Source organism: Haliotis cracherodii, unplaced genomic scaffold (assembly GCF_022045235.1).
Source record: "Haliotis cracherodii isolate W230 unplaced genomic scaffold, xgHalCrac1.p SCAF_1, whole genome shotgun sequence".
NCBI classification, from domain to species: domain Eukaryota; kingdom Metazoa; phylum Mollusca; class Gastropoda; order Lepetellida; family Haliotidae; genus Haliotis; species Haliotis cracherodii.
Genome location: NW_027266264.1, coordinates 36,310,858 through 36,333,238, shown reverse-complemented (window position 1 = coordinate 36,333,238; position 22,381 = coordinate 36,310,858). Strand labels below are relative to the sequence as shown.

Genomic DNA, 22,381 nt, shown 5'->3' with positions numbered 1-22,381 from the left:
GCAACACACAGCCTTCCAATTGTGGGTGTTCCTTAACTTGTTTTGAGAAGTATATGACAAAACTAAACCACTCGGGCGTGCACCAAGCGTGCATATGCCACAACTGCATGTTATCATGATCTCACGTGTTCGCCATATCTGCTCTTACATTGAGCGTCCTGCGAAACTACTCAAGAATGTTAAAGTTTTAGAAATACAAAATTGGCCAGCCTTACCTGGAATGACAGAGGTCCAGAACATACAATACTTAGTTTCTATGAAGGTAATACGACTATCGGAGTTCGTGACCCTGCTCCCCAACAACCTTAAACCCCTCCCCGGAGAGCCGAGGGCGTACTTTATACTTGGTGAATAGGTGCATGGTCACGGTAGCTCACTGAGTAACCGTCGTGTCAGGTTGACATGCGAGTATTAGTTACATGTGAGTGGCGGCATGGTCATTGCTTGAAGCGACAACAGTAATCATCATATCTGACAGGATGAAACACACAACATGTTACATGTGTAATGCTTAATCTAACTGATCTTCGCCGGACGTTGAATGTGATATACATTTAATATATCCTCTATATAAAATCTTTTTATGTTATTGAAACATTGTGTAACATTGATTTTTTCTAACAATATCACGGCGGGGGACACTAGAAATGGGCTTCACACATTGTACTCGTGTGGAAGATCGCACACGGGCCTTCGGCGTGAAGAGCGAACACTTTAACAACTAAACAACTCCACCGCTCCAAATACTCTTAGAAGCAACAGAAGCGGTAAAACAGGTAGGCAGCAAGGAAGCAATGATTAAGTACCCAAAATTTGTCTCATATTGTCCAATTGTTGAAAATAAGGTGCACTTGGCAGACAAATAGCTTTGATAGGTCAATATTTAGAAACAAAGTAAATATGATATGATACTACATATTGTGTTAGTTGTTATCAACAAGATTTGTTTCGTGACGTTACAAAATGAAAACATTGTCTCGAATTACTCAATCACAAGAGTTACGAATACTTTGCAAACCGACATGGTTACGCCAGCTCTTCAAAAGAGGTTCTTTTCATGATCGAGAAAACAAAGTTTTTTTATTCATTAAACATGGAGACAGCTTTCTAAGTGTTTATGTGATAATACAAACACCGTTGTGTCGAAGCTGAAGGGACCTACGTAAATACTTCGAGTTATCCGAGGTTCGGCACAACCGAAAATGATAAATAAAGAAGGAATACGTAGGACCAAGCTTCTACTTCGAGACAACCCCTCGTTTGACACATCAAAGTTCGACACAACGGTATTTGACTGTATATATTATTATCATTTGCTTGTGTGCTGATTAGTACTTGATTGTGTTGATAAGTACTAACCTCGAAAGTCGAAGGTCGGCAAGCGAACACAAAGACTCGGTCCTATTAAGTCCTCCAGTCTTAAAGGAATCCCAGGGTTAAGGTTTCAGACCCCGATTTGTTGTTTGTACCACACATGGTATAAACTCAGCTATGTTGCTACCAATACCGCATACCTGAAGGCAGGCGTTATGTTGTACTGCACACACAAGAGGATATTAATAAGGCACTTGCGTAAAGTGTATGTAACGCTTTTCACAAAAGCATACACCTTAAGCCAATGTGTGCAAAACAAGATCTTTAAAACCTAATGTACTTGTCAACCGCGGGAAAATATATTTGACACATTCTTAAAACCCCAATACACCGAATATATGAATGGATTTGTCAATTAAAACAAGTATATATTCGAAAATTTGTACACCTGCACGGTTTTAGTTTGCATGTGTGTTTATGAAAGTTGGAAACAGACTGGCACAGTACATTGTCTGAGTGGGTTTCATGGAACTGTTTTATTGTTTTAAATCCATATTGGAATGTGTATGTGTATTAATGGTCATATGAAACTAAATACGATGAAATAATATTGTATGTAAGATAAGTTTATACACCGTGTGTTAACACTTCACAAAACATCTTCTCTTAAAAGTAAACTGATGTGACAAAATAGAGGAACATTTCCATTCAATACTCAGATTTAGTTCACAAAGACCGATGGTCCAAGTGAGATTCTGGCAGCGCGATGGCCATCGTCTATCTGTGCTCCTCATTGGACTTCTCCACAGGGAAAGGGTGAACCTCAAACTGTATGATGATGTAATGTTTCACGATGGTGATGCCTTCCTACACCATTAACCCGACACGCCGTGGTAGAGCTGAACTTATATACTTATGTCCTCTTCCTTGGACCTCCACAGGGAAAGGGTGAACCTCAAACTGTATGATGATGTAATGTTTCACGATGGCGTAAAAATACGAATTCTTTTTCACTTAAGACAGATCGAATCGTTCAAAACTTAAAATAATTTTCCTCTCAGACATCACAATGTCACGGGCTCTGATGTGAGGAGCAACCACCCACTGGAACTTAGATTTGTTTTGCTATTTTTTCTAATGCAAAGTTAAATATTCAAACTTTCAAAACATGTAAGAAACTTTTTTTGCAGAAAGCACAGATTGACTGGAATATGGAGGATGGTAAGGGACATACTGTAACTCGGACTGTTCATAGAAGGATCTATTCAGTTATTTTATTCTTTAGATTGAAATATATTCTCATTGAATGGACATATGCCACATCGTTGTTGAGCAGCATGATCTCAGCCATTAGAAGGTCCAGAGCGCTAAAATTATTATAGGATATGTAGCATTGCTTTGGAGTTTAGATATAATAATGGTACTTTGAATAAGAATTGATCTTTCAATTTCTGAAAATATGGTTTCGATCTAAAAAGCTATTTAGTTTCTTTTAGGTACCAGCATTTGCACTATACTGTGGGCAGTGTTAACTGTGTTGCAAAAATATAGCTTCCATACAAACTGGGGTGATACTTTGCATGAAAAGCAGTGAAAAAAATACATTCATACGTCATTGTCCTCTCATTACTAACAGACCATACTGCAATACCACATTCTCCTTGTTTTCCTTGATGCTGACATGTCACTGCCGTCATCACGAAGACCTTTAAATACCACCACTGAGGATCATATTGATAAAATGTGATATGATTATGGATGATCGACACGTCACGTCACGTCACGTCACGTCACGTCACTGAGTCAATAGCGTCGCTCATGGGAGAGTCGAGAACCTACTGAGGAATGAACTGGGGACGACGAGGGCTTCAGAACGCTGGGTTCCCATCTGAAATGTCCAGGTTCAACTCTCGTAAAAAAATTACGTCGTTTTAATACAGACCCATTTGATTTTGTTGAGCTATTTCTAACCAGTTTTTTTATTACTAATATATTAAATTTATGACACGGGAACATACGGTAATAATCTCCCATAATGTCATTTTTAGAATAATCAATGTTTAACCTAAAGTTACTCACTGATGTAACTTTAGAAACCGCGTACGAATACAGGAAAGAGTGAAGTGTCCCATTTGTGATATAGTGCCATATGAGTACGCAACACTAAACTTATTAGGGACGTTCAATTTAAGTTAAGAAAATAGATTATTTTGTATTTGACATCCATCCATTCTTTACAAACGTAAATTAAAGTAATATTCTTTACGAAACTTTATTCTAGATATTACTATAAGAAAGAAGAACAGAAAATCTGACCAGGAAACATATATATTTATAGTTATGGATATAAATATTTGCTTTTCTCTGATGGTGATGTTGATTATTACCTTATTTTGAAGTGAATAGTCTTTTTTTAACATGAAAAATGTGTTAGGTTGAACACCGAACATAAAGTATGTTGATATCCTCTTCGCCATTGTACTACATACAAGCCAAAAACATAAATACGTCCGTTCTTGTAGTGTTGCATCAGTGCTCTCAAATACCAAAAATATCAACTCTTGACGAATGACGTTGTACTATTTCTCTGTATGTTTCGGATAAAGTATAATTACCATTAATATGCTTTTAATAAGGAAGTTTTCCTAACAGCGACTGATCATTTACAAAGATCAGAAGTAGCTGTCTTGTTTGTAAGTACCTAAGGAACGTTTTCACAAAAAACTTCATTAAATTTGAATCAACGTCGAGAGTGATCTGTTAAGGAGAAAAGTATTCGCCATTAATTAAGAAACACGACAAATCTGTTCCTATTTTTTTTCTCAACTTCTTTGAAGAGGCTTTTGTAGTGAACAGCCCCATAACAGTTGGTATGTTTATACAAACACCGACTTACGGCCACTTAAACCCTAACATTATACATGTTCGTAGCTGACACCGGCTTTCTGTCAACGCGATAACGCTATGCCATATGTTAGCTCTGGTTGATACCAGACAGGGAAGGTTCTTCACGAGCCTCCAACACTGCAGACTGGGAACGTGTGTTTCCCAGCTTTAATCAGCTGTTGAAATTCAACATGATGCGGATGTCCATGTGTCGCATATCTGACTATTTTTTCATTCGACATTAAATGTTAAATGGAAATTCGATTTCCCAGAAACGTCAATAAAGAATTTCGTAGTGATTTACTTCAGTTTGATGGTCTCTGTTGACAAGAATGCCGCGCATGTCCTGCATCACTGCGTGCTTTCCTACAACATTAACCCAACACGCCGTGGTGTAACTGATCTTAAATACAAAGCGGCTTTGAACCTAACTCACTCACTCTGGTGGTTAGTATAACATATCTAAGAGAAACATTGCAATTGTAAGATAGTTAAGTTACCATCCATTAAACAAATTATATACAAGCTGTAAGTCGATCTATGCAAGTAGATCAACCTTGTGCATGATCAATTTTGAAACTCACTACACCTTTTTCAGGAAGTCCAGTGAGCGATATTGTTTGTGTGTAAAACCTATGACGAAATTCTTCTTTTCCGGTAGATTTAGGAACAAAATATTCCCATTCAAAGTCATAGTGCCCAGCTATTCCCCATTTTTATACTAGTCACCTCTTCTGTTCCGGAACATACTGTGAAATGTGGTATCTACGTTGGGAACTAAATGCGGTATTTTCAAAATAAAATGATTACAGTTTGGGTGTGTAAAGAATAAGTCTGTTACGTCATTCTGTACTATGTATACGTTGTGTATTCAGCTCTACAGAAAACCTTGCGTTCAAAACGTTCATATTTTCAGAAGAGTACCCGACTCCAACCGATTAAGTACTTTTAACCATCGTCACTATGCATGTGTGTTCGTGCGTGCGTGTGTGCGTGCGTGCGTGCGTGCGTGCGTGCGTGCGTGCGTGCGTGCGTATTTATGTGTGTATGTTTGTATTTATATATTTATCTGCAGAGTTGCGTTCCGTACTCGTGGGTTTCATCATAGCGGTTAACGTTTAAGTTGGTTTTTTTTGGTTGTTTTGTTGTTTAACACCGCACTCAGCAACATTCCAGCTACATGACGGTGGTCTGTAAATAATCGAATCTGGACCAGACAATCCAGTGATTAATATCATGAGCATCGATCCACAGCAATTTGGATCGATGACATGCATCAACCAAGTCAGCGAGCCTGACCACCCGATCCCGTTAGTCGCCTTTTACGACAAGCATAGTCGCCTTTTACAACAAGCATGGGTTGCTGAAGACCTATTCTACCCCGGAATCTTCACGGGTCGTGACGTTTAAGATATGCATCACTTTAGAATTTCCTCCAAAGGACTAGCTGACATGCTTATAACTGAAATACGGTTAAAGCGGCTATAAACCAAATTCTCGCACTATGTAAAATACGGAAAATTCGCAGACCTGGTCCGTTTACTGCAGAAGCATATATTCATACCTCAAGGTGTATCAACAGTAACCTTCCACTAGGTTACCGTGCCCAGATTTGATTTTCTGACTGATGGTAGATTTAAATGGTATGTTTATTTACACGCTACGATATAGGCGAGAATCACATCCGTTGCCCTTGAACACTAAAGCCAGGGAGATCATTGAATTCTATGGTTTCTCGACAGCAGTGTCACTCTGTAGTAAGCAGACGAGGGCGTAAAACATCTCTCGTGAAAACACGGGAAACTGTTAGAATGTTAAAAAATTGAGATGTTTTGTGTACGTCAACAAGTATTCACCAATCCTGTTTGCCGCAGCTTCGGACAAGAGGGAGGAGATACACCAGTTTGCTTCCAAAGATAAGATAAGCCACCTTCCCGCCTCTGACGTCGCGCAGAAGACACCCAATAGTCAACCAGCCTGTCATCATTCGTCTGTGGGATCCGCCCGCAATGATCATACTTAAATTAGAATCCTGTAGTTTGGATCATTCAGCGCCACAACTGTGTAGTGTTTGCACTTGTGTGTAGTCTTCCACGCAGTTCAACATGGCCGCCAAAGTATTCTTCATCATAACCATCTCTTACTTTGTAGTGGTGTCAGGAAGTTTGATTGGCTTGCCGTCGTCTGACTCTGGGAATAACTGCAAGTATGAGTTCGTCGTCCCGGATAAAACCGGAATGTGCAGCAATGGGAATGCAGGGCTTAACAAGAAGATTGAAGACGTGAAGGAGGATTTGGACAGGACACGCTTGCAGTACGTGTCTGGGAACACGATTCTACAAGAACAGATGTCCAAGATCCAGAACACTGTGAACACTTACGGCAGTCAGATGAACGACCTCTACGGCCATCTCCGACAACTCGAGAGTCAGGTGAGCAGTTTCCCGTCATCCCTCGGCCCTGGAGGAAGTAACGATATACAACGACTCGTCCGTACCACCAAGGACTACTTCAACCAAGCTCTCGTTGATATGCAAAACAAACTGTTTAACGTCACATACAGTTTCCAGAAAGATGCTATTGAGCAGTCAAAGGTGAACGCTGCCGTTGAGACTCAAATACGCAGTCAAGAGCAGAAAACTAAGCAAGCCGAAGCCAAGATTGAAGATCTATTGAAACTGGTTCATGCTCTACAGGGAACGCCCTCTGCAACACCAGGCACTGGCAACATCAGCCCTGCTATGTTGAGTGAAGTCAAGAGCAAGTTGCAGTCTTTCGACCAGGAGATTCAAAGATACGACCAGATGCAACAGCAACAGTTTTCGGCCCTCCAACAGAAGAGCAACACACTAGCATTGCAGCTCAGTAACCATAGCCAGGCCCTCAACGACCTCAGCACAGAGTCCCAGGCGCTCTTGGCGAGAGTTCAGACATCAGACACTAAAGCAGACCAGGTGTCGAGAAAATTCTCACAGTTCCAGACAGTCAACCAACCAAGGATCAACAACCTGGAAACTGAACTAACCCAAATCAAGAACGAAACGGATACACTCAAGAGTGAATTGTCTGGTGTTGCCACAAATGCAATGCAAGCCAAAGTTCTCAGTGGCAAGGAAATGACAGATATCAAGGACGCTCAGCAGAGCATCGACTTGCTCGAGCATCGACTCCAGCAAGTCTTGTCCAACGCCAACAATCAACCAGTGACGCAAGTCCAGCTGAAGCAGATGCATGACGATATTAAGAGACTTCAACAAACCATAGCATCTCTCCAGAAACAACCAACGACACTTGATCTGACAACCACGCTTCCAGTAACAGCGAAAACAGCGCCCGTGAAGATAGTGGCTCCCACGCTACCAGGACAACACGGGACCCAGGTCCCTCTATTACCGAAAACAGCGTCCGTGAAGTTGGTAGCTCCCACGCTCCCAGTACAACACAGGACCCAGGTCCCTCTATTACCGAAAACAGCGTCCGTGAAGATGGTGGCTCCCACGCTTCCGGTTCAACCCAGGACCCAGGTCCCTCTTTTACCGAAAACAGCGCCCGTGAAGATGGTAGTCCCCACGCTTCCTGTACAAACTGGGGCCCAGGTGCCGGTACAACCGAAAACAGAGCCCGTGAAGATGGTGGCTCCCACACTGCCACCAGGACAACCTGGGGTCCAGGTGCCGGTACGACCAAAAACAGAGCCCGTGAAGATGGTGGCCCCCACACTGCCACCAGGACAACCTGGGGTCCAGGTGCCGGTACGACCAAAAGCAGAGCCCGTGAAGATGGTGGCTCCCACGCTACCACCAGGACAACCAATGATCCCAACGCTTCCAATGGTTGTGCCGACGCTCCCAGCCGACAAGAAGTAGAGAGCAGTGTTTTGCAATTAAATCAGCGTTACTACTTAAGAGACAGATGAAATCAGACTTCTGTAAAATTAACTATCTATTGCGAGCCATTTCTTCTATTTTTGCGTGGGCTGTGTATAATGTCAGCGATTTGTGTATGGTTCGAGAAAGGAATGAATAAATAGATTCATCTCAGTAAGTATCCCTTACGCATGACATTTAATATATTTTCATTGTCCTTGGAAATTTAACTTCGAATATTTTCCTCCCGTATGTCTGTAAGTATTCCTGTTGACAAATATTTATGTAATTATTTATACAGAAGACAAATATGTTATCATTGTTGTCCTTGTGACCTGTGAAATATATAGAGGATCTACCTCTAGTGTATTTTGATATGAAATATATCAGCACTCGTCGGTTAAAGTTGTTTTTCTTATTAAATAAAATTGCACAAAATGTATTTCAAACTGGAGATTTGCAAAAATATCGTACTGTTTATATCTCGTGTGGAAAGAAAAACTTGCAGATAAAGCATCTAGTTGAACTAACGATTCAAAATGCTCGCATATGAAGAAAGTAGAGCTTCTTTGTCTGGCTTAGAAACCATTCAGAAGCAATATAATCTAAGAATCGAACTCGTTGTGGGTACATGTATGTATGTTGGTCATTATTGTTGCCGAAAACATTACTCATGCTGCATATACACCCAGTTGCTGGACCATTTGCCAGTATACGACATGTTCTGCCCCATCTTCATGCCGTAGATCCCTGTCTAATACCAATATATTGGAGCCAGCTGACGCAGATGAGCCAAGTATTCGGACGGGAGTGTAGTATGAGAAAGACTGACCCATAACCAGCTATCTATCCTATCGACCAAAACGGCGGTATCTATGATGTTTACTGATTTTAGGTTGTCTCCGTCTTGTGTCGAACTGTTTTCATTCTTTAAGGCTTTGAGTGTGAAGGAATATATTATATGACAAAATGATTATTCGTACAGCACAACCAATGAATGAAACAACCGCATACAGATTTATTGAGTGGACCCTGATATATCGAACACCTAAATAAGCATATACGCTTTACAACGCAATGGTGTTGCTATTAATTTTGGATATGATTGCAAAAAACGAACCGTCTCATATGCATATTGCTGCCCAATACATACGAAAAGAGTTGTTACAGGAAATATGGACATACAGTAAACTATGTAAATAACGAACATGCTTATAACGAACTGACGGTTATAACAAACTGTTCGTTTTGGTCCCTGCCTTTTCCTGTATATATGTTGCATATAAGCTTTTAACGAACTACGGTTATAACGAACTAAAATTAGTGGTCTCTTTTGAGTTGTTATAACCGTAGTTTACTTATTCTTACGAAATGCATGTGTATTCATACTAACCGCCATGGGACATTAACCTTGGTGAATAAAATACTAGTTCACCGGGTAAATATTCTTATTCAGGAGGCACAGGTGACCTCTAGCCGTGCCACTGGTTTGGGGGTCGAATCCCAGATTATGGAATCTCTCATTATGGTCTGACAACAAAATAACCGACCATGAATTTCTCCCAAGTCATTTGATGTCATTTGACCTTTCTTCCACCATCTTCAAACCTTCTGACACGCATTGATATAACTTAAATACTGTTCAAAGCGGCGTTCAACCAAACCCGCTCACGTACTATTGTCTTCAAAGCAACATTTAGCTTTGATAGTTTTTAACTTACTTGTTATTTTAAAAACCTTACATGACAGATCGAATACGGTTATAAAACATAACAATCACTGGTAAATTATTTTTCAATGACAATTAATTTAACTTGTTGAGAATCTCCATTACGATGTCATATTATAGTTATATACCGCAGACCTCTACAGATTATCTCTACATGTGACAACATGTTCAACTGACAGTGTGACCCCAGATTCCAGTCAGCTTGGACCACCATCACTGACATTTGGGGAAACTGCAGCGCGTTCTCACAGTTGATGAATTAATATGCCATATTCAGAGTCATATGTACATATTTACAGGTGCAATCATATTTTACGCAAATATGGTGTTTCAGTTGAAATTGTGAAATTAACACAAATCTGGGAAGAAGTTTGAGATATAAAAAAATCGATGTCACAATTGCCGCTGGACTATGTAAAAAACTTACTTCATACTAACGAATAAATAAAAACCCATGATCACAACAAAAGATATGATTTTGTGAGTGAGTTTCATCAAGGTGTCAGGTTGCCGCGTGAGGAAAGCCCGAAGTGATGCTGACCTGAACGTGTACTACTACGGACAACAACAGGTATTGGGCTACCAAACAAAGGATCCGAATTACGACGAATCTAGATCGCTTGGATAACGCTTAGATAACACCACCTACTATTACTTTCCATAACATCATTTTTAGACTGTTTTCTTTTAAGAAAAAATTTACTTCAGAACCCTTTCACGAAAGTCAGTATTTAGATATTAAATATTATTAAATCATAAGCAAGTTTTCCAATCATAATTACCCATTTCACAGTTTAGATACTCTCCGACTGTTGCGTGCACGATACAACTATAAAAATAACACCTATTTTGTAAACAAATTACATAAGAGCGCAATACTCTCAACAAGCCCTTTGTATCTACATTTATCGTGATGAAAATAAAAATACGGCAGTATTTTAAAAAAACACAGTATAATTAACAATTTATTGTCACAGAACCTGATAGCACGAAACTGTCAGTTGAACACACACGAGGGATTCCAAAGGGACTACCTTTTGATACTTGGGAGCGGGGGCTGGGATTTTGCTTGGGATTAGATTCTTTAGAAGAAAACACCTTGCAACAAGGTAAGTTTTTTTGCAGATAACCTTTCTTGTCAAGTCTGAAGCATCGTTATTTTTTTGGATAATTTAACGGGATAATATGATTGTTTCCATAAAATCCTTGGAAAACATCAAGGAAATAACTCTTGATATATCCAGATACCCTATTCCTTCACCCGCCATTTGTTTAATAGTCTACAGTTGTGGTAACCAGTCTACCCCTATCTGAGCGGGTTTCGCCTATCACTAGGCATGTTCGTGGGAACTCCGTCGTGATCAGCGTCTTCACTGCCGTATCAGGAATGAACTCGCTGATGTAAGCTCAGTATTTATAATGCCAGCAAAGTGTTGTGTAAACTTCCAAATGAAATCTTACATCGCTATAGCCAAACGATTAATATAATGAGAAATGTTTTGAAAAGGTCGCCGGAGTGGTGTGTTGGTGTCTTGGTCGACGGATATTTGAGCTTTGGATGTGTAAAACAGACATATGTGTATACCTGATTCATCATCGGTGTGTTTTATGACTTGGTGGCGTGCATAGTCATTGCATGTTTGTGTGGCATGGTAGTGCTCCAATGTAATGTTTAATGACGTTTTCATTAAATGGTTTGCTTTTATTTGCGGAAGAAAATAATTAACGAAATGCCACGCAGTGTACAGAATAACAGTGTATTAAAACACCACAGTAATTATATAATTCTGTTTGACAACTCTCGTACATCGGCAGACGAAGCAACGCGTTCACCAACGATCTATTTAAAACATTTAGATATATCCGTTATCCGTTATCCTACACAATGTAAGGGACAAATAATGCGTTTACACACAGGACACATTGTAAAATTACAATGACACCTGTCCATGAAACAATGCCTTCATAAACTGTCGGTGTAAATATCAGTTGTCAATGCAAGGAATAACCAGTCTAGATTATCTACCGAAACAGATTCACTCTGGCGTAAAGGGCAAATAGCTGTACACATTATATGAAGGACCACTGAAAATCAGTGATGACACCAGGTGTTAGCGAAAAGAGTAAGCATGCTCTACCCTACCGGTAGCACCCGCCATTTACACAATTTGCCTGCAAATACACAAAGACCAGGACTGCCACCGTCGCACTCAGATGGTTTATTTTATACAAGGTTATTACCCAGCCACTCATTCCGTGACGCGCTGCAACGATCAAGACACTGTATTTGTCCGTATAAGGATCTTTGTTCCTAAAATAGATGCGCTATCGAGGATATGTAATGGTGTATTATTGTGATATATTCGAACTGTCTTCTCGCATTGAATGATATATCGTGGTATTCATTTTCTCATATTGAATTAGGTTGGTTGGTTGGCTTGTTGTTTAACGCCGCAGTCAGCAATATTCCAGCTATATGACGGCGGTCTGTAAATAATCGATTCTGGACCAGACAATCCAGTGATTGACATCATGAGCATCGATCCACGCAATTTGGATCGATGACATGCATCAACCAAGTCAGCGAGCCTGACCACCCGATCCCGTTAGCAGCCTTTTACGACAAGCGTAGTCAACTTTTATGGCAAGCGTGGGTTGCTTATTGAATTAGGGCTGTGACGGGTAACTCGGGTACTCGGGTCGGGTGGGTCCTGAGCACGACCCTGGTACCCACAGGACTATCCGGACCCGTGGTTAGTCACATGCTATATTGTTTAATCACAAACTAACTATAGCTCAGTGGTTACACTACAAGTCGCTAATGTTCGCATTTCTTTCTGGCAATGCACACATTCCTTTTGACTTGCATATGTTTGAGTAAAGATAAAGCTTCAGTCAACATCAGTGAACGCATGATCTGATTGTTTGATACATGTATCTAAATAGCTTTAGTCAGGGCTGCGGTAAAACAATCAGACATTTTGTTCCCAACTCTTGAGACCTGCAGTGGGTACCCGGGTAGGGTCGGGTAATAGTGGATCGGATATCCGGGTAGTAAATTTGGACTCGTCCCAGGCCTATTTTGAATATATCCTGTTTATCAATAAATGCGCTTGTTTTCACTGATCGTCCATATGATAGTAGCAGTAAACAGTATTTGATACATACATACTAAGTTCAACCAGCTCAGATAAAACGACCGTCTCAAGTTAGGATATGATATCGGTGCCTGTTACTAAGATCGTTTCTTTACAGACATACCTTCGAGTGTGAAATAAGTATCGGTTTTGACAGAAATATTATCAATGCACAAAGACAGCCTTCCCCAAAACGCGTACAACATCTTACTTATTTAGATTACCCGTGAAGATCCGGGTTAGAATTGGTCTTCAGCAGTCCATGCTTGTCGTAAGAGGCGACTAACAGGATCGGGTGGTCAGGCTCGCTGACTTGGTGGATGCATGTTGTCGTATCCCAAACACTGGATTATCTGGTCCAGACTGCCGTCATACAGCTGAAATATTACTGAGTGCGGCGTTAAACAATAAACGTTCAGGTTCAATAGCATGGACGACTGTGCATATGCTTTAAAATAATTGAAATCCAACCGTGTACACATCAATTCTAACAGTGATGGTTAGAAATGCACAATACTGTTTTGCGACTGTAATGAAACAAAACTGTTCCTTCTACCTGGTAACATGAGGTTGATATTTAGATATCGGGAGGGGGATGTCACCACTAGAGAAAAGCCTTCGTAACAGTATCAATTGTCGTTGTTGTTACCGTTCTTACGACTACTGTTGCGGCCGTTGTTGCTATCAGTTGTTGCGATTGGTGTTGCGACCGTTGTTGCGACTGCTGTCGTGACCGTTGTTATCGTGGATGTTACCGTTGTTGTGGCCAAAGTTGTAACCGTTGTTGCGAATGTTGTTGTTGTTGTTACAGTTGTTGCGACTGGTGTTGTGGCCGTTGTTGCGACTGCTGCCGTGACTGTTGTTATCGTGGATGTTACCGTTGTTGTGGCCATAGTTGTAACCGTTGTTGTTACCCGTTGTTGTGAATGTTGTTGTTACAGTTGTTGCGACTGCAGTTGTAGCTGTTGTTGCTATCAGTTGTTGCGACTAGCGTTGTGACCGTTGTTGTGATCATTGTCGTGGCGGTTGTTACCCGTTGATGCGAATGTTGTTGTTGTTACAGTTGTTGCGACTGCTGTTGTGGCCATTGTTGCTATTATTGTTGCGACTAGCGTTGTGACCGTTGTTGTGATCATTGTCGTGTCTGTTGTTACCCGTTGTTGCATATGTTATTGTTGTTTTTGTTGTTACCGTTGTACAAATGCAACCGGTAATACAAATGCATATTGTTTCAGCCAGCTTTTCCACTGAAAGGAGCATCGGGATACAAGACGGATGATGTTACAATTGTTACAGACGTCCCTCTCCCTGTCTCGGAACATTCAAGACTCACAACTGGTCAGAGAACTTGGGATAAACATATCATATCATTGATATGTATAGTCAATATCAATATTGATATGATTCTATTTTTAAGAACAGTGTTTGTAAGTAAATGAAAGTACTCTGCACGTGTTTGACTATAACAGATGCAGTTAAATCACTGCAAATTTGATATGCATGTTACTCACTGATTAAGCATGAGAAAATGTTGTTCTGATGGAAATGCTGAGGAAATTCTTATTCAAAAAGGGCGGTAGGGAAGCCTAGTGGTTAGGAAGAGTTAGCTCGTCAAACTACAGGCCCAGGTTCGATTCCACTCGTGGGTACACTTTTTGAAGCCTATTTCTGTCGATCTCAGCCGTGACATTACAGGACTAGTGCTCACACCTGTTAAAATGCCATTCCGATGATCTGCTAATGCAAACAAAGCATTTTAATGCACAACATTTCTCATAGACTATTACAAAACGTGGCCATCGAATTAAGAAGGTGGAAACTTCTGGCCATATACCAACAAGCGGCTCTAAGGTTTCGCTTAGTCACGAGTGGTAAAATTACAATAAATCAATTCTTAGATTTTCAAAACTATGTGTCGTTGGGGATTTTGTTATTCAAATTTTATATTGTTTAACAAGGTTTTCAAGGCATCTGTGTAGGTCATCATTAGACAGGTGTTATTTACATGACGCGTGAATGTTTTGTAGGACTGTGTATATGGTATATTTCAGCAAGTAAACAAAGAAAGGCACACACTCAGCGACGTTTCCTGTCTGTAGGTACTCTGGAACAATCACATTACACAAGGCGCGATGTTTGGTAGAGAGGAGGGTTGGATGAAAACCTGTTTATTTAGTTATGCATTATGACCTAAGGGTGCTTCTTTTTTAGCGTGAACATTTCACAGCATTTATAGACAGTGCATGAACAGAGTTGCAGTGTAATGAATGTCAGCGAAGTCGGGGATAAGCCGGGCGACGTCGTACTTTAATTCTGTGTTTACACTTACTTCTCGCGTGGATCCCCGTGTTTGTGCGTGATGATAGCAACGTCGCTTCTCAGTAACAACATGTCACGTGACACGATGAAGGTTGTCTACGGAGGCATGTTCAGTTCGTTTCACATTCACATATTGTATTATTGAATTTACCCCAATACACATTAAAATATTAAAGATCATTTCAATATCATCTCCATATAAATATCCACATATTGAACTTTTGATTTAAAGATGAAATGAAATGAAATGAAATAGTGCTGTATCTGTAAAAATTGTGAAGATGAGATTAAACATACATTTATAATATTTAACTGCCATCTGACAACCATAATAATTCCAAGACCTATGATTTCTAAAAATAATAAAATAGATTTATTAAGTTAACTTAACACCCCATTATTACAGGAACACATACATGTATATTTATTTTGACCCGTGAAGATCCGGAGTAGAATAGGTCTTCAGCAACACATGCATGCCGTAAAAGGCGACTATGCCTGCCGTAAGAGGCGACTAACGGGATCGGGTGGTCAGGCTCGCTGACTTGGTTGATGCATATCATCGTATCCCAATTGCGTGGATCGATGCTCATGATGCTAATCACTGGATTGTCTGGTCCAGACTCGAGTATTGACAGACCGCCGTCATTTTTCTGGAATATTGCTGAGTGAGGCGTTAAACAACAAACAAACAAACAAAACATATATATTTCTTTGGTTACACCTGCTAGCAGCACAACATGTGCAGCAAATAACAGTGACATGGCATCTTGTGTTACCCATGTACCTGCAAGTGGATTTCTTTCAGTTCTACCCAGAGTTGCAATTGATTTATAAACACTGGAAAAGGAGTGTGCTCAGGATACAACCTTCTCTAACACCGGATTGTGAAAACAATTATTTTGTTCTCGTGATTACCGCTTTTAACACAACGGGGTTATTAACACTGTACATAAATTATGCACCGTTATTTGTTATTTGAGGTAACGTAATATGGATAGAATGTAAACAGAGGTCCTCTGTGGAAGAGAGGGGACACTGACATATGCATGTACGTAGAGTACGGTTTAGTACTGATATGTAAGTCGTCGAAGTTAAGGGTGTTTTAAAAACAAAACATTACAAAAAAGAATGTCTATATATGGGGTACAAAGCTGTTGGCTGTCAGGATAAGAGGTTGGAAGTTGGATGTCCGGATAAGAGGTTGGGAGTTGGATGTCCTGATAAGAGGTTAGAAGTAAGACAAATGTCTGAAAAAGAGTAGCTCAGTAATTCAACCCTTACTGAATGAGACATATTTCAAAACTTCGATACAAATAATTGTCCTATTTGGTGGCTAGATAGATGTAAAGAAATTGAAGTGATTCATTTTAGCGTTTCTTTAGCGTTCAATTCCAAGTCATATGGTAAGGGTAGAATGTGGAAGATACCCCTTATACATCTATATCTATATCTATATCTATATATGCTTACAAACGTGCTGTAAAATACTGGTGTTGAATTGTAAATTTTCTTGAAAAACGATATGTATTTTTTTAATAATATGTTATGATTTAAACGATAAAAAGGAATGCGATTGGTGAACAGATTCAACCTATTTAAACACCTCTCCCTACAAAGGACATTTAAAAATTAATGAGAGTATACTGTACAACAACAAAAAATTATGATTAATTGTACCTACTGTTGCAAATATTATGATGATATACAAGTCACACACAAATACACTCATACATATATCGGTACACAAACAAACAGCATACCAGCATATCAAATATAATGTAATATGTTATCTGTAAATAATGGAAAGATCAACTGGGTATCTAATATGAAGGACTTGCTCTACTACACATGTTTTTGGCTTTATGCGGGAACATCAATCTGTCTGTAACGTTCTTACATTTATTTCAGAATTTAAGTCTCACGTCGAATAAAACTGACAAGACGTACAGACATTCTTTGTATAAAACGTCATGTGGTCTAGAAATGTATCTAAACGTAATCAGTATCTCTAAGTCTACAAACTGTCTAGCAAAACTAAGATGTAGTTCCCATCAGTTAAGAACTGAAAAGGGACGACACTGCAAACAACCAAGACGCGAGAGAGTATGTTACTGTGTAACAAAATGTACATAGAAGATGAGTACCATTTTATCCTTGTTTGTGATATATTTATCCTTCAGGCACTGTTATATACCAGCAACATTCTGTGTCAATCCATCTATAAATAAGTTTTAATACGCTCATGTCCAGTAAATATAAATATATTTGAAAGAATCTTGCAATATATGTATCTGTTACACCCGACTGCGTGCATTGGGCAGACCGTCTGCTTCATGCGTTCAAGGGACAGTGACGTGTATGAGTTTTAAAATCTTATGCACAGAAGTCAAAAGGACAAAATTAATTTATAAGGATCTATTCACAGTTATTGTACAAAGATCTGTTCACAGAATTGTTTTCACATACGGATGCATCAACATTAATTCATTAATTACTATTTATATGACTTCTTAACTATTGTGAAACGCAAACAAAATACGGGTCGAAAATAATACGTCTTACCAAATGAGGACTTTAATGCGCTCCAAATAATGCGATCAACCATTATTATTCTTTTTGAAATTACTAAAGGATGATCTTCGCTGAACTATATCTCCTCACAAAATTGTATTCCCTGACTACAAGCATGGGTTGGGTTGTACAAATGACATACAGTATGTTGTTTTGATATCAATTTACCTGAATGTATAAAACAAGTTATCCTTTCAAAAGGTGTTCATTGTATTACATTTAGTTACAGTTAGTTTCTCCATCGTTGATAGGTGTTTTGATAACGTAACAGAGACTCTTTATATATGCAGATAGCACCGCTTGATATGTGTTTTTATTTAGAAAATAAAGTTTTGTAAAGATCAGATATTTGTTTGGTTGTTATTTATTACAGTTTATTCACTTAATAGAGTTTGCTTTATTAAAAACAAAACATGTAAAACAATACCAATTTCAGTTACGTGCTTTGGGCATAACAATTACCTGCCCATTGCGTGAAATGAGCAAACTGGTTGCCTATATTGTGAAATATTTGGAGAATTATTTTTTATTCACAACTATTGCCCATTGCATGCATTGAGCAGATATTTCCACACATTGGGGGCAGTTGCACAGATGAGGTGAAGAGCTGCGATAAAACAAAATAACACTAAGTGATATGGGCCGTTGACCTACCCACCTTTGTGAATAAAGCCGAATTGAATATATAAGTGCGTAGAAACACCTGATATCAAGATATTTTGTGTCATGTCTTTTATCCTCGCTAGTAGTTTTGTCAACTCCAACGAAACTGCAGCACCGATTAACCTCAATGTACGTCACTGACGCACAACTTGACGTATAAATTATCTTTGTTTTAGTTGTTGTTATGTCAGTGTATACGCAGTAAAGATTTCAGGAAAGAATTAGCTACGTAACACTGCCTCGTATATTTTTCTGGCGGAAGACAAGACGCGCTGAAATGTTTGTATAAAAGACAGTTAGTGCGCAACATGAAATACCCTAAAACGGGGAAACGGTGACTGTGTAGATTATGTGGTCTCTACCTTTACATTAAGGATACGTAGAGAATCATTTTTTTAAAGAAATTATTTCTCAACATTGAAAGAAAAATAAGAAATAATTGAAATGATCCCATGGTGATTAATCTTAGTGGTAGATGGACGGTATTCCATTTCAATACCAAGTACACTGGCCAGGTTCACAGCATTTTATATCGAGGACTTAACCGCAAGACTGTTCTACGTCGCCTCGAAGTCCAGGTTAAAGAGTTTATACTGTACTGTGTAGTAAAGGTGTTTACTATACTGAGTCTGGTTAAATGGGTTTATACTGTACAGAGCCTGAGTGAGTGAGTTGGGTTTAACGCCGCCTTTAACAGTATTCCAGTTATATCACGGCGTGTCAGCTTAATGTGTGAGGAAAGCCCCAAGTGATGCAGGTCATAGACGTTTACCACCTCGGTGAACCCCACGAGCATGGTGCTGACAAACCTAGAAACATAATTGGGGCGAACCGGGATTCGAACACACAATCATAGGTTTCTTGTGGACGAAAGGGACGCAACGCTGCACAGCGAATCCCGGCGCCTTAAACGACTTGGCTAACCGTACCCATGTACAGAGCTTGACAGGTTTATACAGGTATATACTAGGTATGTCTTGAGGAGGTTTAGATTGTGAAGAATCTGGAGTAAAGATTTTTGATACTGTATGAAGTCAAACAAAAAGTCCAAATGTGTTTCACAATCATGCACATATACTGATGGAAAGAAGTAAAGGACTATACAGGGAAGCGTATATTTGATGTGACATCCAGCACATGCCCCGAAATAGGCCAGATCTTGTTTAGAAAATAAAGGACAAGTCATGTATCATAATATCTACCACCGTCTTATTAAGTCAATATAATTAAATTTCCGCCGTGTTCATTGTAATTCCTGCATTTTGATTAGCTGCAAAACATACAGTCAATCCTCATATACCCTTATACATATTTTACAAGCAGTACATTGTCCCATAATGGTTAAATACTCTAGCGACTCTAACACCAGTCAGTCTCTTAGACAATACGACATATGTTGCATGTATAAATATAGAATGCCTGTGACCATGACGTACGCTGGAATAGAGAACGTGATCAATCAACCAATACTTTATTCAATAACAAGGTCATAGGTCCATATACAAATATCAGTGTAAAGTATGGTAGTGGCAATATTCAACATTTTAAGAATTATTTAATAAATACTTTCTTCTTTCATAAGCATAGTAAATGAACAAGCATAATGATTTGATTTTCAGGATCGTTTGTGGCAATTTTAGTTTTAAATCTATGCATATATATTTCAGCGATACATGTCTTTGGTCAATATTTAATTCTAAGAGCATCAAAGGTAGCACGGCTAAGACAAAATGATATTCATCCTTTGTACCTTGCTTACATAAAGGTCAGTTTATTATGCATATATCGATTCTTTTGTCACCTACCTAGCCTATTAATCCCCCTCTAAACTTTACTGAACTGTTTCCAAGCTTTAATTCACATATTACATACAGATACTTTTCTGGTTCTAATAAACTTTTATTTTCTCTACAAAGGTTATAGCTTGGATATCCAATTTTTATGAAAGATATTAATAGCACAGTCCTTCAACTTACTTATGAAACTTCTTCTTCTTTTATCTCCAACGGTTTGTGACAGCCAAACAAAACTCAGACCATAAGAAGATAATAGGTATCTTGGTTGGTTGGTTTGTTGTTTAACGCCGCCCTCAGCAATATTCCAGCTATATGACGGCGGTCTGTAAATAATCGAGTCTGGACCAGACAATCCAGTGATTAATGTCATGAGCATCGATCCACGCAATTGGGGTCGATGATATGCATCAACCAAGTCAGCGAGCCTGACCACCCGATAAAGTTAGTCGCCTTTTACGACAAGCATAGTCACCTTTTACGGCAAGCATGGGTTGCTGAAGACCCCGGAATCTTCACGGGTCTAATAGGTATATAATACTAGTATTTAAGGCCCAATTTTTATACCCTACATTATCTAAATAAGTTTGTTTGTTTGTGTGTTCGTTGTATAACGCCGCACTCAGCAATGTTCCAGCTATATGACGGTGATTTGTAAATAATCGAGTCTGGACCAGAAAATTCAGTGATCGATATCATGAAAATCGATCCACACAACTAGGATACAATGACATGCATCAACCAAGTCAGTGAGCCTGACCACCCGATCCCGTTTGTCGCCTCTTACGACAAGCATGGGTTGCTGAAGACCAATTCTACCCCGGATCTTCACGGGGAGACAAGCATGTGTTGCTGAAGACCAATTCTAACCCGGATGTTTACGGGTAATCTAAATAAGTAAGATGTTGTACGCGTTTTGGGGGAGGCTATCTTCGTGCATTGATAATATTTTACACCAGTATCCAACACTACGAACACGTGAATTGATTTACATTGGGTATCGACCTGTTCAACCTGTCGTGGCTAGTAGGAGCATATATCTGGGAACGCTGCCACAAGCCCTCCGGTCATGTCCTGGTGATGTCAATACTGAACATTCCCGTGTCCACATTGTGAACATAGTGAATACTGCTTAAGACTACTGCAGTATGCGAGATTTCACCCCGCATGTTCCCGACAGTTAAAAACAATTTCTTACGTAACATAATATAAGCTCTTTTTTTCATCCTTTGCAGTGTTGTTCGAGGAACGTTGTGCATACAAGCTCGTGAACTATGATGATACGTGATCAATGGCGCTTTAGGCCAGCTCTTTACATTCAACGGCTGTTTGAATAGTTTGTGTATTCGCGGTAACGCGATATTGTGAGGAATAATCGGTCCTGTTTGTCAGGTATTCCTTTACCTGTCACAAAGATTCGGACCAAGTACACAGCCAGTTAAATGATCGAAAATTCATTGCTATTTCATTTCTCAATTTGTGATCTGTCTTAACTAGTTTAATTGATACAACACAGGCGCTGAGATGTGTTTTTGTGCCATACTCAAATTGTCCAGGAAGCAATCATTTCGATAGCAAAGCATCCAGATTCTAAACTTTTACATTTTCTTTATCTTTGAAAAAATTCCCATAATGTCCCAACCACTACAAACACTGCCGTGAAACAAGGACTGTTGCACGCCTGTTTGACAGCTAGTAAAATGAATTTACAGTGTTGTTGTACTGGTGTTACATTAACGAAATGGATCTGTTTTACCAAAATGATAGAGAAAAGTAAATGTTACACGTTCACAAATGGTAATCAAATGTAATTTCCGTGACGTGGACAGATTTCTTGTCTCCTAATCCTTTGAACTTATCTCCTGGCGGTGATAACTGCAACACCAAGACCATGACCTTTGAGGTATGACGGCATAACTGACGTACAGAGGGTAAAAAAGTACCATCCTAGAAGATGGATATAAAACTGTGCCTGCCTTTCCTATATCTGACATGTTCTTGTACTCTTCCTGAAAGAGCTGTCTTAGTTGTGGCGGTTGCTCTCGGCTGTCAGGTACTGCCACGATGTGGGTCTTACTGTTGCTGGTCCCTTCCCTGGTA

At 39.5% G+C, this 22,381-nt stretch overlaps 1 protein-coding gene across 1 annotated transcript; it reads left to right on the top strand.

Moving 5' to 3' along the window:
- Nucleotides 1–2,052: 2,052 nt before the first annotated feature.
- LOC139455589 (uncharacterized) lies at nucleotides 2,053–8,066 on the top strand. The gene is made up of 2 exons (XM_071237144.1): nucleotides 2,053–2,154; nucleotides 6,300–8,066. Exons 1-2 carry the CDS (start codon nucleotides 2,053–2,055, stop codon nucleotides 8,064–8,066), a joined length of 1,869 nt encoding a protein of 622 aa, XP_071093245.1.
- Nucleotides 8,067–22,381: the final 14,315 nt, after the last annotated feature.